Here is a 17373-nt window from a genome sequence, read left to right as displayed (position 1 = left end):
ACTTATGTGAAAGTCAAACTAAAACCAAATTGGTTAAATCAACACAGCCAATCCCTAGGGGGAAGGAGAGTTACATAGGCAAAGATTTCAAATTATCTTCTGTAATTAAATGGCTTCCTGGATCAGTTTTCTTTGAGAGCAGCCAAAATGATAGAGCAAGATAAGTGAACTCATGCAAGTGGTAAAACTATCTGACTGATCTATGCTTTCCCACTTTGTTTTTTTAGGTAGAAAAAAAATAGGAGTAGATAAAACCCTTTTACTTTTGCGGTTTCTTCCCGGCTATCCTTTTCATTCACTACTTATTCAGGATCCTAGAGAAACTGCTTTTTCAGTTCATTTTATTGGAAATAGCAAGAATCTCTCTATCAGATTTGATGAAATAATTTTCTTCCTTGAGCTCTGGCAGAGTTGAACTTGTGGGGATGAAACTTGAATGATCTCTGAGAGCTTACAATCATTTGCCTTCTGCTTCTGGACTAAGCATCCAAATGCAAGTGATGCTTTCAGAAAAGAAGTTCTCATCACTATTTCTGTTCTGGAAGAAAACCAAAGCTGCCTTTCTCTCTTTTTTTTTTTTTTTTTTGTTTTAATCTAATGGCTTATATAAATATCTGACATTTAAGCTATGTGATCAAATACCACTCTTAAAAAGTCTGTAAAAGGAATCTATTATTGCCCCCTTTCCCAAATTGAAGTCCTTGCTGGAAGTTAGATCTTGGAGTATTTGAGAAAGACAATGCAGAAATGGACAGCTACTTCAGCTAGGTGTACTGTGTACTCAACATCTCGCTTCAAGAAAGGAAGGTTGCTGTAGTTTTCACCCTAAAATTATTACTTGAGGTACTTCTGGGGCATTTCATAAAATGTCCTCCCTTTCTGACTGAGCTTTGTCAGCGTGGGGGGCTGTTTCAAGTTATATTTGTCTGATTGCTGATATTAGTGAAACAGTGATACTTGGGAACTCTGATGCTTTGCTTGTGTCATGCAGATGGAGCAAACTCCAGGTTGCAGAGGGCACTAGGTCCAGGTACACCCGAGCATTAGGTGTTAAGTACAACCAGAGGGCTGGTAACAGTCCTGGGGTGAGAGGAGATGTCTCGGGGAGGTCAGCTTGCATTTGACGTCAGAAAGAAGCAGGCTGGTGAGGAGTGATCTGCAGTTCTCTCTACTCAAGGAGGAAGGGAAAAGCTGCCAGGTGGACATGGCTTGAGGCATCTGTTCCTTCATTCTTGCAGTCACTGTCCAGTCATGGTCCTTGCAAGGAAGTTCAGTCTTTACCAAATGTGTGAAGAACCCTGTCTAATAGCTAACTCCTTGTTGACTTTTAATGATCTTTCTTCAGCTGGATCACACTCCTCCACCTCTTTGTTAAAATATAATAGCTTTTGTAGAAGTTAGCAATTTCTCAGGGAAATGCAATTCTGTAGTGCTGGCGCCATTCCATTAATCATATAGAGTAATCTGCTTGTGCCAAAAACCTATCAAGTGGAGCTGCCTTTTTGAGAGCTGGTGGGAATGTGTACCCAGTGGTGTTCTTGCTGGCATATGGACTTCCCGTGTGTGCAAGAATGGCTGGGGCATGGGGGGTCCCATTTTGCTGTGCTCAGGGTACACAGCTCGAGCAGGCTGAGCAAGCCTGGCAACTCTCAGGACTGAAAGTCATATGGGCAGATCTTCAGAAAGTTTTATATTTAGGGACATGGCCCCTATTCATTCCTTTCTCTGAAATTTTGAGCATTCAAAATATAGGCTTAAGTCTCAGTGAAACAAAGACAGTTCTTTTAGCCTTAAGCTCCATCAGTGGTCTTATACTTGTCAGATGGGGGCATACACTCTCAATGCTAGATGAGGGTAAGAAATATCTGCTTCCTTGGGTTTTGTGATGAAACTGCTGGCAGTGAAAGTAGTGATGTGACCCAGCTAGCAAATGAGAAAGATCATGTTAATAGTAATATTTATGAAGAGCGCAGATGTTCAGCTCGATAATCTGGGAGAGTACTGAGGCAGGGAGTCCTCTGTACTGACTCCTTTTTGGGAGGTGCACTCCTGTTGGGGATGAGTGGCATCCCTTATTGTGTGGCAGCACCCAAGCCTCATGTGTGAGGTGGGCTGTGCTGATGTCCTGCCAGAGCCACCAGTGGAAGAACAGGCAGAAAGTGGCAGCACCTTTGAGGGTGGAGGGAGAGGAGGCCAGGGACCATGACAGGAATATGGGAAGCATACAGCAGCAAAGTGGGGAGGAAGTGATCAGCTATGCAAAGTCTCGAGCCACTGAACCAGGGCATGGAAAACTTCTTTAGAAGTAGAGAGGAGCAGGGCTTGGCAATGACAGATGTGAGGGGCAAAGGGAATTATGAAGAAAATGGTCTCCACCTCAGATGGGAAGAGTTGGAAGGGGAGCAGACTCATAAGTTGAGTTGCATCCTGATTTACTAAAGGGTGACTGTTGGTGCTAGCATGCCCATTGGGATGGAAAGGGGATGAGTGGCTACCATGTTTGGCTCATTCTGCTTACAAAGAAATAATGGTCTATATACTGTTACCGTATACTAATAAGTCTGTATATTAAGAGTTGTTGGTGTATAACATGACATCCCATGGTGTTGCAATGAGATTGCTGTATTTTGGAGCTGCCTCCAACCATGGCTGACAGCCTTCCTTCAGCTGCACTCTGTCCCTGCATTGTGTTTGTTGCAGTTGGTGCACCAAGTGCTTCTGGACACAGCAAACTACATTAAGTGTGTGTGACTTTTTCTTCCTCGGTTAGATCGCAGACGTTTCACAGCTACCTGGAGGACATCATCAACTACCGCTGGGAGCTGGAGGAAGGAAAGCCCAACCCTTTGCGGGAGTGCAGCTTCCAGGAGCTGCCCTTGCGCACGCGGGTGGAGATCCTGCACCGCCTCTGCGATTACCGCCTCGATGCCGACGATGTCTTCGACCTCCTCAAGGTGCTTTGGGTGGCAGGCATGAGGGAAACTCTGTGGCCACAGCAGCTGGGCCAGATCAGCATCTTCCTGGGATGAGAAGGGGTCACAGTGGGTCAGCAGCTCCTTTTGCCCTCCTCTGCCTTGCACTGGCTTGCTCAGGACTTGTTCCTGTGTGGATGTATTCATAACATGGGAGTTGCTAAGGAAATTGGCTTCATTGGTTATTCTTTCTGTAGAGTGAGTTTGGAGATGCTTTAATGGTAATGGCAGGGCTGTGAGAGCTGAGACTGCTGCCTTGCTGAGGGATGCTGTGAGATGAAAGGATGGGGATGAGGTGAGCTGGGGGAGGGGGGAGGGAGCTTCTCAGGGCTGTGCGTGACTGCCGCCAGCACTAATTAGACCTTCCCTGTCAGGAGCACCAGAGATGAAATGTTAAAACGAGAGAGGCCATTCAAATTAGAGATGCCAATCTAAATCCCTCCCTGGACAGAGAGTGAACAGTCGCCTTCCCCCTGGAGTAACATTTTCCCAGCTCGGCTGGGAGGAGCAGCTGTACTGCTGCTGTGGCGTGGTGGAAGGGAAGGGAGGGAAGTGTTTACAGAGGGGGTGTCATCATGTTTTGTGTGACAATGTGGCCGCTCTTCAACTTGTCACCGTCTGGCGGGGGGCTCCCGGTGGGCACAGGGCTTGGACGCCGACAGCCTCCGCGTGGAGCCGCTGGGCGAGGACAGCAGCGGTGCCCTGTACTGGTACTTCTACGGCACGAGGATGTACAAGGAGGACCCGGTGCAGGGCAAAACCAACGGAGAGCTGGCTCTAGACAGGTAACAGCCCACACTCACACCCCCTCCCGTGTCTGGAGGAGCCTGGCTGGAGGGGGCTCCGCCTGACTGCTGTTGCACCGGGGGGAGTGGGGGCTGGAGAGGGGCAGCACAGGCGGGAGCGGAGTTGCCAAGCAGGCTGGGAGCTGCCCCGCGCCATGCATTGTGTCGCAGGCAGCCTGCAGCCTTTGTGGCACCGGCAGAGCCTGCTGTGGGAGCGATGCTGCCTGCCCCACCGCATTCCTGCCTGTCTACCCCGCACCGTGCCGTGCCGGCGGCTCCCAGATCAGGCTCCCAGCCAGTGGGAATCCCTCCTCTCCCCTCCCCGTCCTGTTGCTGCTCTGATTTAATCCCTCCTTTGGTTGGGTCCCTAGCAGCTGTTCTGATTTCCCTGCCCTTCTCCCCATCCTGCTAGCCTCGGTTTCCTGGATATTTCGGTGGATATTTCATGGTGGTTTTGCTATTTTTCAGGGGATGTGGTGGGCAGACAAACACCCCAAATGTTCCAGGGAAAACAGGCAAGAGACGAGGGCGACCTCCAAAGCGGAAAAAACTACTGGAGGAAAATTTGCTGAGGTATGGAAGGGTTGGTTCTTGCTGCAACAGACGTAAAATACATACATTCCCAGAGGGAAGTGTAATGTATTTCTGGGGTTCCCCCAATAACTATGTATATACCAGGCAGCCATAATTTCAATGCAACTCAGAAGTGAAGCAAGCTCAGACTTGGTGGATGCTTTGATCGCTCTCCAAAGCAAATTCTGACTGAGCTGGAAGTTCAGTGAAACAGTGGGCATCACTTTTCCAACCACCTCACTTTAAATGCAGTTCCACTATGCGGTGCTAGGGAATTTGGTCCTGAAAAAGAATACTTTCATTGTGTGGCTTGAAGCCAAAAGTCCTGGCCACTTAAGTCCATATAGATTTTGGGATGCTTCCCATAAGAACTGAGATACTGTACTTACCAAACTTCATCCTGCACCCTTCACTTAGAAAAACTTTACGAAGCTATGATAAATATATTTTTTCAATATATATTGCAGTGTTCTTGTCATGGTTTTGCTCTCCACTGAATAATTGCGGTGTTCCCTATTCTTCTCCTCCAAAACAGCTGCATTTTGGTCATGTGAAGTTATCTACTTATTGTATCACTCCTTCTCTTTCTTTTTTGGTAGGGAGAAGGCAGAAGAAAACTTGCTTATCCACGAGACTCAGATAAGAAATGGTAAAGAGATTTTGCAGTATCAGGGTTGATACCACCATCTAATAAGGCTCTTCAATTATCGAAAACCAGAGAGATTCCTAAGAGACAAGCCAGCTTTTCTCAGGAGAATCTTTTTGCTGGTGGTTGGGGCCAAGTTTGGAAGGAGGGGTTTGTGTTAGACTGCCTGGCAGCTGGGAGCCTGAGTACCTATCATGGCTGAGTTTGGGATGAAGAAACCTAACCTACTGGGATACACTAGAATTCAAGGGCTCACCTAAAAAAGCTGGCTGTGAATTTTCCTCAGTCTTCCAGGGGTGGGGTAAAAGCATTCCCCTCCTGTTAGCAGGTGTGTTTTTTCAGATGGGGAAGAGAGTGAAGTCAGTGATGCTAAGATAGGGAAGGAAGAACCTTTTTGATCCTCTCACTTTTCCTTCCTTATGGCCATTGGGTGGCTGAGAGTGGTAAACCATGTGTTGGGGGTACCCAGCTAAGGGTTAATGAGGCAAAAAGCGAGTTAGCAACATGATGTGAAAGTGAGTTCAAGGGAGCTGGGACTCATTTGTAATATAGTGTATCCACTGGCTTCCACAAAACCCAGGGACTCAGCCTGCCTGTTGCCTCACAATAAAAGGCAAGGGTGGCAATGTCTTTCCCATGCCTCCTTCCCTTTGCCCTTTGTCTTCAGATTTCCTGGGGGCTACTCCGGCTGCTCCAGAGTGATGCGAGTGAGGCACTGGGGGTTTTATCAGATCATTGTCTTCCAGCAAATTGTGTCACTTCAGCTGCAGAGTAATCTTCTGCTGGCACAAAGCAGTGCCTTAGTCCTGTTTGCTATTGAAATGAGTTGTCCATGGGCAGCTGGCAAAGGGAATGAGAAGCAAGGATGCAGGCTTTGGGGGCAGGATGCAGGTAAACTCCCTGCTGCAGGTGGGCAAGGGATGGCTTTGTGTAGCCAGAGCAGCAGAACCAGCTCATGGCTGCACCTTTGCTGTCTCAGTTACCAGTCCCCAGCGCGTTCAGAGCTGAAACTCTGTGCCACTGCCACAGCACCCCAGGCACCTGACAGAGGGCAGGTGGTGGAGACAGCCTGCAGATTTCCAGTCTTCCTAGGACAACCTGACAGCTTGCATATTGAAGCCACTCACAGCTCAGATCCACAAAGGGCCCAGAGTTAGGTTCAGGATTTTTACTTCTTTATATTTTTCATTGTTAGTTTGCTTGAAAATGTGGTCAGAAGGTGCATGACGTCTGCCACTGATGCTGATGGCCATTGCTTTCTTTCTGGGAGCCAGTGGTTAGCCATAGAAAAGTCTAGAGGGAGCTGAGAACCGCTCAGCCTGAAGGTGTTTGATCCAAGACTTTCCTCACTCAAAAAAAAAAAAAAAAAAAAAAAAAAAAAGGCCACAACCTTTTTCTGCTTAGAGAGCATCCTGGGGCAAAAGCATACAAGTTGCAACCCTGCTCTGTGCAAACATTTGTGGAGCAGGAACCACATTCCCCATCTCCAGGTGGGTGTTCCAATCACAATGCAAGAGAGCCCTTCCTTCACAATTAATATTCAATTGTTTCACACAAGGTGGAACAGCTCTCAAAGTGTCTTGGTGGTTGGGACATGCTTCAGAGCAGTGGGTGATCTGCTTCAATCCCACTCTGGATTGAGCAGGGATGGGATGTGAACTTTTGGAACTTCCCCCTCATCTGGCAGCCTGATGAACCCTGTTCTTTGCTTCCTCTTCTACTCTTTCAAGTGCCTGCAAACAAAACGTTTCATTTGCAGGGAGCAGGAGGACTTTTTTCACTGCAGAAATGGTTTGCAGTGTTTTTAAGGAGAAGAAAAAAAAAAGCTTATTTCAAATTGCATTATTTTTTGATGGCTTTATTCTGCTGCCAGACTAAATCAGGCATTTGCAGTTCCCTATGTCCTGCTCTGGCTGACAGCTGCCATTGCAAGAAACAAATGAAATTCTTTTTTCTGCAATAACTGGAATGTGGGCTTGCTACAAGGATGTCACACTATACCTGTGTGTTGCCGTGTGCCACCATTATTTCTTCAGCTGTGTACTTCCTCTCTGTCTTGACATCATTCTCTGAGGTAGCAGAGCTTCTGGTGCATGAGGAGAGCTTTGGGTCTATAGTAAATGGAATGTTTTCTGTACCAGTGGCCATTGCCAGTGTCTTTTGCTTTTCCTGAGCCCTGAGGAGAGAAGGGATGGAGAGGAGCTGTTAGTCATAACTGCTGTGGAGATAACATCCTCTCATGTTTTTGAAGGGTCCCAAGGGCCTGGCCGTGGAACATGGTGGTTGCTGTGCCAGACGGAAGAGGAGTGGAGGCAGGTCACAGAGAGCTTCAGAGAGAGGACTTCCCTTAGAGAGAGGCAGCTCTACAAACTCTTGAGTGAAGACTTCCTGCCGGAGATCTGCAACATGATTGCACAGAAGGTGGGGAGACGTGACATCCTGTTTACTTCTCTTTGGCCACTTCCAAGAGCATGGATGCTTGCTGAGTGAAGGAGAGCTAAATCCAAGCAGCCTGTCACCCTGTTCTGCTTCCTGCACCTACAGCCTGCAAGTGCCATGGATTTGGGGGCTGCTGAGTTTGTGGATGGGGGGAAGACTTTCCCCTGTGCTGTGGCAGTGCTGGAGTTGATGCTTGAGGTTCTGGTTCGTGGTTGCACAGCAGTGTAGGTAGGATGGCTGAAGGGGTTACTGTCTTCAGCCATGCTCTGTGGGCCGTTCCTGCTAGCAGGGGTTCTCTGTGCTTTTGAACTGCTGTGGTTTACAGCCTGGCTTTTCTATGCAAACTACCTGTGATTCTACTTTTACTGCTGTCTCTCTGCTGGCTCTGCTGAAGGGGCACTGGCTGCTGAGCTGTCCTAGCAAAATTTGCTTTGAGCTGGTATGTCAGAGCCCCAAAACTCTAAAGGATTGAACAGCTGAATGTTTTCAGGTGGGACAGATCTGGAAAGGGATCCTTCAGCTAGATGGCTTTATAGAATAGGCGCTCTGCAGTCAGCGTGATGTTCTTGGATTGAGTTCAGTTTGCTTGTTTGCTACCTTTGTAAAGCTAATAGGGATTTCATGGTCACTTCTAGCCCTCAGTTTCTCCTGCCAGTGTCACCGATGTGCCCTAATTTCCTCCACTCTCTTTTTCCTTCCCTCAATTCTCAACCCTGTTTCAGGAGAAGCGTCTGCAGCGGACAGAGTTTTCTCCCAGGTGGATGTCTGACCATCAGCCCATCAAACCAATCAAGCAGGAGGTGAGGGGGGGTGTGAGGGGGAGGACGAAGGAGGGAGGTGAGAGCAGATGCCTCCTGGGGGAGAAAATAAACCGCAGCATCGCTATTCAGTGGGAAGGAGTCGCTTGAAAGTGGCTGTGCTGAAAGAGAGATGGGTGGTAATGCCCGTCAAAGGCAGGCTGACACCCGGGGTTTCTATGGCGAGCAGGGAGGTGCTGCCCTCTGGATCGCAGAGGTAACCGGCCTCACCGCAGAGCCCGCTGCAGCTGCATATGGAAATCTGCACTCAGTCTGGGGAATTCCACTTCAATGAAAGTGCTGGCACATTCGAGGCAGTTCAAAGAAAAGTTGAAGAAGGATGAGAGGGCTAGAAGAACCGGCTTACAAAGGGAAATGACAGAAATTCAGCCAAGGGGAAAACGTGAGGCTGCAAACACATGAGGGTGTAGATAGCGCTGAGGGAGAGAATGACTGATGCAGTATGGAGCTGAGCTAGGAGGGGGTCAGCTGGAAATGGAAGTCACAATTTAGGCTGCTTAAAGAAATGCTGATCAAACTGCAGCCTTGTGGGCTCAAACAGCATTTTCCGTGCCTCCTCACCCTCATCTCCTCTCCACCCCATCAGTGCAACAGCACTGCTGCTGCTTGAGGGTCTGTGCAGTGAACCAGACCCAGGAAAATGACTGGAGTTAAATATAACCTTTTTCTTTGGTCGGGGTTATTTTTAACATAGATCAGTTTTCCGATCCAGTTCACCACACAGCCCCTAACAGGCACGCCACCACAGGCAGGGACGTGGGCTGTAGAGATGGAGAGTCTTTGAATTGGCAACTGCTACCCAGAGCAATCGGTCAGACAACAGAGGATTAGCGCTGGAGGAAAAATTGTCTCAATTCTATCAGGTTGGGGCATAATGTCTCACTGTAGATGTAATGGAAACGTATGACAAACCTGGTGTTTTGTCATACCCTGGGAAATTAGGCTGCAGAGAATATGCTGTGTGAGCCAGAGTCAGGGGTTCCCCAAAACAAAGGAGAAAGTACAGTTCCCCCTGCAATAAATGTAATTACTTAGAACAGATAAATAAAAGGAAGGAAGAACCTCTCATCATGTTGCAGATGAAAGCCTGCCAAGAGGAAAATGAGACCCCAGCGATGGTCAGTGTGGGGCCAGAACTTGTCTCTGCAAAGCCCGCCATGCAGGAAGCACAGGGACACGTGTTTGTTCACAGGCAGCAGAAATCCCAGAGGAGGAGGGGAGTGGGAAACACATGGAGCCTGAATGATGCTAATCAGTACCGCAGGTGCTCCAGGTCTGTGGTAGCAGAGGGCTGTTAATTGCCGCCTGTGGGCCAGTGAAACGTTTCCAGTGAGCAGGGGGCCCTCCTGGCACCCGTTGTGCCGGGACGTAGGGAGCCAGCCAGCACCACAGCAGTGATGCTCACACTACTCCCCAGCAGGATATGACAGCCATCGTGCCATAGGGCAACCAGAGAAGGTGCCGGTGCGTCGGATGATGGCTTGTTCCTCAAGCCAGGGTGGGCAGCTGGCGAGTCCGGAGGAGGAAAGCTCAGCCCTGTGCAGGTGACCCCTTTCTCCTGGCTGCTGCTTGAGTTGGAGATGGAACAGCTCCATGGGCTCCTGATCTTGCAGGGGGATTTCTCAACAGGTGGTTCGGATTAGCTCCTCATTAAGAGCTGCCTGAGCAGCACCCTCATTAGGAGAGCGCTGCGGAAACCTGAGTGCAGAAGGTTTGGGAGATGAGGGGCCAGGGCACTCAGGGCATCTGCGCCTTCTGGCCTTCTGCCCCTTGAATTCTGATACCCACTATCTGGAGAGCAAAGCTAAAGGCAGGAGTTTGGCTCTTTCAGCATCCCAGGGCCAGGGGACAGAAGTGATGTTGTGTCCTGGAGTGCTCTCTGCCGGAGGGAAGGAGGCAGTGATGCCTTGGTCACAGTGGCTTTTATCCTCTGAGTGGGGAGGAAGCTGGAGAAGCGTCCTTTTGCCACCTCTGTGGTCAGGAAGGAAGTTTAATTCATGTTTGGTTCTTGCTTTTGTCTTTCCAATAAGCGTCTGCGTCCAGCCATCCAGTAGGAGTATATTAGTTTGTGTTGGTGTATTTTTTTTTAACCCTGAGTTGAGCACACTCATCCCCAGCGGGCTTAGGTGGGACACCAGGCAGAGAGTCCCTCTGAATATCAACTTGTTTCTGTGTCTGAAGTGTCTCAATGAGCCCATGCAGAACTGTTGCTGCCCTGCAAGTGCTGCAGGGAGTAAATGCAATTATGGGTGTCTACTGCTGTCCTTGGGGCTCACTACACCGTGTTTGTGGTTTCTGCTTTTCCCCTTTCTTTGCATTCTAGATCTAATAGGATGACATCCTCTTCTTTGTTTAAAAGTGCTTTGTTGATGCCATATTTGTGGTGGGTTGGTCTGGAGCATGCTGTGGATCCTGTGTCATACCATTAAAGCATAGAGTGCTGAGTGTGTCCTGCAGGCTTGGAGAGGTCCTGGCTTGAGCGCTGCAGCTTGGACGTTGTGTTCCTGTTTCCACAGGACATGATGGCGGAAGTTGTATTAATCCAGGGAAAGGGAAGGTCTCCCTTGTGTACCAACAATCGAAGAAATTGTAATGCCAGGCTGACTTACATTTACTGGTTTGAGAATGCAAAGACTGATGGTCACATCCTCATTCAATTATCTTGGCATATCAAGTTTAGTGGTTGGTTCTTGCTCACCTCTTAGTGCAGAACCTGACTCTTTTGGTTCCTATTGCAATTTAAAGATTTATCAAGAAAGTCAGAGGAAAACTGTGTGGCAGTGGTCAGGATCAGGTCTGAAACGAAGTTGTTTGCAGCACATGAGTACCAAATCAGATGGCAGAGCTTTTGAGAAAGAGCTATAGAAAAGAATCAAAAGTGGAAATGTAGAAGCCAGTTCTCTAGGTACTTGACCTTGTCATAGTACAATCCTGGGCATCCTGGTGTTTGGATATTGATCAGGGAGGAAAGGTCTGAGAGACAACTGGAATAATCATTCCAGGGAACTGAAAGGATTGCTTTGTAAGAAAACATTTAATCTAACTGTAGAAATGTGAGAATGTTGTGGAAGTGTCCAAGGAAGCCCATAAGGTAAAGGCTGCAATGTGACTGGAGAAAAGGGGAATTTATGTTCACCCAGAAGAGCATAACTAGGAATAATTGGATGGAATGAAGGGTTGAGAAACAAAATTTAAACTGATTGTGAGGAGAAGCTGGCTAATCTCAAGGCACCTGAACTCACAGAATGATTTCCCTAGGAAAGAGATAGACAAAGTGAAATAATAACATTTTGTCAGATATAAAATGGAAGAGAATGGTTCCCTCGTGGTGAGATGAAGCTCTGGGTTTCACCTTAAGGGATCAGCACAGTATGGGTGGTTCTTATTGCCCAATCTGTCCCTAAATGCAGGATATGGTCCTAATTTTGTTGAGAGTTCCATGACCTTCTCTTGGACACTTCTGTGTGACTGATGGTGATTGAAGCATAATTCTCTCAATGTGTTGTTTCTGCTGGAGATGATGCATGGTCCTCCTCATCTACAGAAAACTACAGGAGTGGAAGTTTGTAGGGCAGCAAAGGGCTGTGTAGGGGAAGGGGAGTTGGAGGGAGATTGAATGTACAGTGAAACCAGACAACATTTCTAGATGTTCATCAAAACACCCCTAAGTTCCATTCCTGGGCAATGAAACAAGGACAAAATAGTAATCGTGGTGCCAAAATATTTTTGTTTCCCTGGGGATTAATAATGGGCCTGGAGAAGTTGATGGTCTGAGCAGCAGCCAACGGACCCCAGCTGATTGCTAATCCTCAGGAAATGCCTTCTGCCTAAGTGGTGGTTGCTGGTTATTCCCTGAAAATGAAGTTGGAGCAAACTGTGTGTACATTGTTCTTTCCTGGTTGATATTCCATGCTGATAAGACACACGTATCTTGGTCACAGGGGTAGGAGTGGCTGATGGATGACTGATACATTTGTCTTATAATTAAATTAAGGTAAAAAAGATAATTCCACGCTTCATATATATACCTCATACTTTGTTGAAGAAATAGGAGCAGGCAGTCCCTCGTCTGGGAAGCCTGCAGTCTTAAGTAGGATCAAACACAGCCTTGCAGCCTGCTGGCAGTGGGGAGGTGAGAAAGTGGGGCAATAAAGAGCCAGGTGTCCTTGAATGAGAGAGCTGGTTTTGGGACCCAGCAGGAAAACTGTCCAAACAAGCAAACGAGAGCCAACTCAGGGGAGATTAGCGCACAGAAATTTTGAACAGGAAAGGAAAACATTCCTAATGATACCTTGATGCAAGGCTGTACCAGACGCTTTTTCTATTGAAGTGTTCTGTGTTTTGCAGCAGAGACAGGTTTGGCAAAGTACTTCTTTCTTCTCGCACTTGCAGTCAGAGCTCTGCTAGCTGGAAGAGGTAGAGGTGTTGTGTAAGGGTGTCAACAGCCTGAATCCTATGCCCAGAAGGGAAATGTGCACTGTGCATCCCTGACAGAATGGAAGCTTGTCTAATCCATCACTCTTCTTCCATTGTCCTTGTATCAGTAGGATTTCATTGCTTGACAAATAACTTTCCTTTCCATGTTGCTTTTCGTCTAGGAAATCATACATACAAATCCTCTTTTTTCCTCCTTGTTTTTTTCCTCACAGTCATTCATTGTAGGTGTGCTTTAATACTTCCTCAAAGTAAACCTGCCTCTGCTGGGCTTTCAATAAGCCAGTGAATTACAACTTTTGGTGCATCATTCTGTTGCAGGTAACCCCGAATGTGCTGAGCTCAATGGAGAAGCAGAGGCGCAGAGAGGAAGAGGAGGAGCGCCAGATCCTTATAGCAGTGCAGAAGAGGGAGCAGGAGCAACTGCTAAAGGAGGAGAGGAAGAGGGAGATGGAGGAGAAGGTCAAAGCAGTGGAAGGTAACGTGTGACCAGTGTGGAGCAGGAGTGGAAGCCTTCAAAATCAAGACTGAGATCTTGCATTAAAGTCTGCCATTTGCATTCCTCCCCTGCCAGACTTGCTAATGAGAATCTTTTCTTGCACTTAGCTCTGATAAATTGGTCTGACTGTAGTTTCTTTTCCTTTGTCTGTCCTCTCAGTATTGATGGCTGTTCTCTGAGGCATCTTTAGACTGTGTTGTCTTCTTCAAATCATGCTAATATTCTTCCTTGCCCCAGCTGTCCATTTTTTTCTCTTGGTATTCATGTTGTTTCTCTGTTCTATCTCCCCACTTGCCTTGTCATGATTTCTGTGTGCAGGATTAACTGGCTTTGCTCTCACTGGATAGCATTTGGTTCTTTTGACCCAATGCATGATGAAAAAAGAATTCCCTTTGAAGAGAAAGGGAATGAGATAACATGGGAATAACAAGAGTAGTATTTTTATATTACTACTGGCCTTATCAATTGGAGAACTAATGATGAAGGGACCAGGCTACACAGAGCATCAAAAGTGGCAATTTCAAGTGTTGGTCTGAAATGTCTGTGGTTATGAATTAAATGTTGAGTTAAGCTGTTCTGGAACAAGCAGCCATATTGTATTTAATTCATCAGTTCAAGGCACAGGTAGCAGGCAGTCAGCCAGTACATATAGGCGTGGGTATAAGAGCAAGCTCATTTTTGACTACCTCTCTCTGTTGGCCTCCCTTTTGGGGGATTTCTTTAGCGGCTGCTTTAGCCAGTGACTGGTTGAGCTGTTGTAGTTCTACAGAAAGGCTGAACATCCTCAGAAAACTCTGGCAATGTGGGGCAGTATCAGTATCATGAGTCCCAAAGTGGATAAAGAATCAGAAAAAGAAAAAATTAAGTTTATGCAAACCTTGTAAACTTTCCAAAATGAAACAGTTTGCTACCAGATGTTTGGTAGAAGGCCAGATGTTATCTAAGAATAGCTTCTTTTACCTGTTTGCCTTTCTAACCTTTAGAAAAACCAATTGCTTCCTTGGCTTTCGTGTATTCCTGGTTGCTAGCCCTAGCTAATCAGGTGCTTTAAACTGAGGCTCATCCAGTTTTCATATCTGCCAGAGATACGTGTTTCCTTTGGCAAATTGCATATTCTCTGTGGTTTAATGCTTCATCTCTATAGACAAAATTAGTCTTGAAGTTCCACAAGGGCTGCAAAGAGAAATGTTCCTGTAAAATAGTTTTGCTTTTTTATAAGCCACTTCCTTTTCTGGGTAAATGCAATAATTACATCATCAGATTCAAAGGCAACAGAGCCATGCAAAGAAACTGGCATGAAATTGGGCGGTAACCTCTTTTAAGCCAAGTTAGTGTACATTCATGCTTTTATTGGCAGAGGTGCTTTAATTTTGTTTTGTGCAGTTTCTTTCAGTTAGTTTAAACTCTCCCCTAGTCCATTTAGGCTTAGTCAGGAGAAGTCTCTTTTTAAGCTGATGCAAAAACTGTTTGCAAAGGTTATGTTGACTTGTTCAGTTAAATCGCTACAATATTTTTTATCTCTAGAACCAGCAGCTACCCAGGTAAAATTGCCTTCTTAATGATTTTTTTCTTAGTGCCAAGCACACCATCACTAGCATTTGCTGTCATGACAGTTCTTATGATGGAGAGGAAGTGATTTGAAAATTGTGTCATTTGTTTTACTTGGTTCTGACTTGTTAAAACTGGACATCGAACAGCAGAAATTTTAGAGTAACAAAGATTTTCTTCTAATTTTCAGTCTGTTTGGAATATAGTATTAATTTTATATAGCCTTCTGTAGAGGAGAGATGTGAAATATCTTGTCTGTGATGAATTTTATCTTGTCTGTGATGAATTTTACCTTCTTCTAGTTTTGGATGCTATTCCTGTTTTTATATCACATTTCTGTTTCCAGCCTGAGCTTACACTTCCCCCAACTCCAACTCACCTCCAGGTAGCAAGTTTCCTGCTGGGCCCATCTGCACTCTCCTGAATTTCTAAGTTAAGGCAGCCTTCTAGATTTCTACCACAACAGCAGGTTAGAGTTTCTCAGTTCTCTTCCCAGATGCTGCTTCAACATAATCTCTCACATATATGACTTTCTAGCTGGTTGAGGTACTTTTTAGGGAATTATTTAGATTTTGAAAGCTGCTGGGTAGGACTCAGCCCAGGCCAACATTATGACGATGAGCTCTGCCAGTGGTCTTGAACACACTGTGCTAATCACTAGCTGTGGTAGAGGCTCCTGGTATTAATCCTGACTGAGATCTAGTACCACAGTAGTACTCTTTGGTCCTGTCAGTTTACCAGGTCAGATCCTTAGCAGATGTCGCTGGATTTTTAAAATCTACATGATCTTTACCTCTTGGCTGCTGTTGTCACAAGATTTTCCATTTGCTGCCCAAATAATCACTTGATATTCTCCTCAGCTTTCGCACTTAGGCATCCATTGCAATGCCACTTAAGGATTGCTAATTTTATGGACGAAGCATGAATTTTGAACGGTGTTTGGACAGACTCAGATTTTCTCCATTACCTGAAATTGGATGTTGGGCTTTTGGTCATGCAGTTCTCTTATATTCTGTAGGATACTTCAGATGTAAGTCCTATAATCCTGACTTCAGTGCTATCCTGAGTCTTCCAACAGGAAATTTGGGCTTTCTTTTACCAGTTTTTGACATATCTGCCAATCGATGTCCCTACAAAAGCTCACCTTGTAGCTATTCCTATTTTCTTGTGCTCTCAAGCCCCATCTCAAATTTATTTTCAGCTGACAGAGTAGGACTTTAGTACTTATTTTTCCACCAGAGCTGGTACCTCTTGAATAGCTGGCATTTTCCAAAGGCAGAGCCTCTGTTGGAGGGTGTTAGCCAAGAGTCCCTCATCTCTCTTTCACTCCGGGTGTTCCCTGATGTGGCCTGTTCCTGTGACATCTCTCCCTGAACTTTACTTTTGCACAATTCTGCTCCTACAGAAGGTTGATCCAACCACAGGTGTTTTGCAAGTCAAATGAATTCAGGTTTCCTATAAGAAAAAGGAAATGAGGTTTATAAAATACCATAAACTTTCTATTATGAAGCAATCTGTTAGCCAGCTGTCTGGTTGCAAACCACAAGTTATATTACCAGCATTGCTTCTTCTCGCGGCTCACTTCTTTAAACGAAAGCTGTCCCAGTGGCCCTCGTGTGTGGCAACTTGCTCCTCTGGCTGCTGGCCAGGAAGACCTACCTGAGCAATCTTCCCAAAGCGAGCCATGGAGGATAATAATGACCCCAGTTACTCATTGCCACTCAGCTGGTGGAACTTCCCTCAGCACTGCTCTTGATCCCATTCAGTGCAAAGGCAGCTGCCTCAAGTTCCTGTGCCTGAGGTGAAACTCCTAAAGGATGATAAGAGCAAGCCAGCTCTTTCCATAGTGCTGAGCTGTGCCTAGGACGGGGTGTTGAACTTCGCTCTTTGTGCCACTGTACTTCTGGAAGTTGCCTAAGGCAGCATCTGTGTCACAGTGGCGCTTCAAAATTGGTGATTATAACCAAGGGAGGATGATGAGGAGTGTTGATGGTGTACTGTATTCTCACCTCACCTGCTCCTGTGCTGTTGCTGCTTCTGCTGAAAGAACAAGACCATTTCCCTGGAGTTCTTGAGAGCTGCAGGAGTACCTTCTGTTTCCCTGCAAGATGTGGGCAAGGACTGCTAAATAGTTTTTCATCTCTTCCCACTGCAGAACGAGCCAGGAGGAGGAAACTTCGTGAGGAGCGGGCCTGGCTGCTGGCACAGGGGAAGGAGCTCCCCCCTGAGCTTTCCCACTTGGATCCCAGTTCCCCTGCCAGGGAAGAGCGAAGGACCAAGGATATGTGAGTACACAATGGGGCATTGCAGCACACAAGTGTACTGAAATAGTAAGTATGGTGAGGAGAGGAGTGTGATCATCCACAGGAATGCAGAGGGAGAAGTGAGGCTGGAGAACAGGGAAGCTGAGAAACATCTGGGTTTGGGCCACATGAGAGGAGTGTTTGTGATGAGTCCTATTTGCCAGCATTATGGCACTGCATGGGTGGAAGACAAGATGAAGTACAGAATATGTCTTACCTATCCTCAGTCTGCATATTCACTGTCTTGCTTCTTATTACAGCTTTGAACTGGATGATGAGTTCACAGCCATGTACAAAGGTTAGTCCCACCCCAGCTTTCTCCACGTGAAATACTTCTCTGTGTGTGTGAGTGTAAC

At 46.6% G+C, this 17373-nt stretch overlaps 1 protein-coding gene across 3 annotated transcripts in view; it reads left to right on the top strand.

The window, feature by feature from the left end:
• Nucleotides 1-17373, top strand: part of LOC116995486 (cat eye syndrome critical region protein 2) — a 97027-nt gene that overhangs the window by 64959 nt on the left and 14695 nt on the right. The window contains exons 3-11 of one of the 3 annotated variants that reach the window (XM_033058258.2): nucleotides 2771-2954; nucleotides 3618-3757; nucleotides 4226-4330; nucleotides 4930-4979; nucleotides 7228-7397; nucleotides 8138-8215; nucleotides 12989-13145; nucleotides 16870-16999; nucleotides 17278-17315. In XM_033058258.2, the coding sequence (XP_032914149.1) occupies nucleotides 3702-3757; nucleotides 4226-4330; nucleotides 4930-4979; nucleotides 7228-7397; nucleotides 8138-8215; nucleotides 12989-13145; nucleotides 16870-16999; nucleotides 17278-17315 (784 nt within the window). In that variant the 5' untranslated portion in view covers nucleotides 2771-2954; nucleotides 3618-3701. Of the gene's footprint in view, nucleotides 1-2770; nucleotides 2955-3617; nucleotides 3758-4225; nucleotides 4331-4929; nucleotides 4980-7227; nucleotides 7398-8137; nucleotides 8216-12988; nucleotides 13146-16869; nucleotides 17000-17277; nucleotides 17316-17373 lie in introns of those variants that run through there. The other 2 variants (XM_042779212.1, XM_042779213.1) reach the window with 2 other exon arrangements.

This window comes from Catharus ustulatus, chromosome 4 (genome assembly GCF_009819885.2).
Source record: "Catharus ustulatus isolate bCatUst1 chromosome 4, bCatUst1.pri.v2, whole genome shotgun sequence".
Taxonomy (NCBI): domain Eukaryota; kingdom Metazoa; phylum Chordata; class Aves; order Passeriformes; family Turdidae; genus Catharus; species Catharus ustulatus.
The sequence above is the reverse complement of the archived record's forward strand: the minus strand, read 5'-3'. Positions and strand labels throughout refer to the sequence as shown.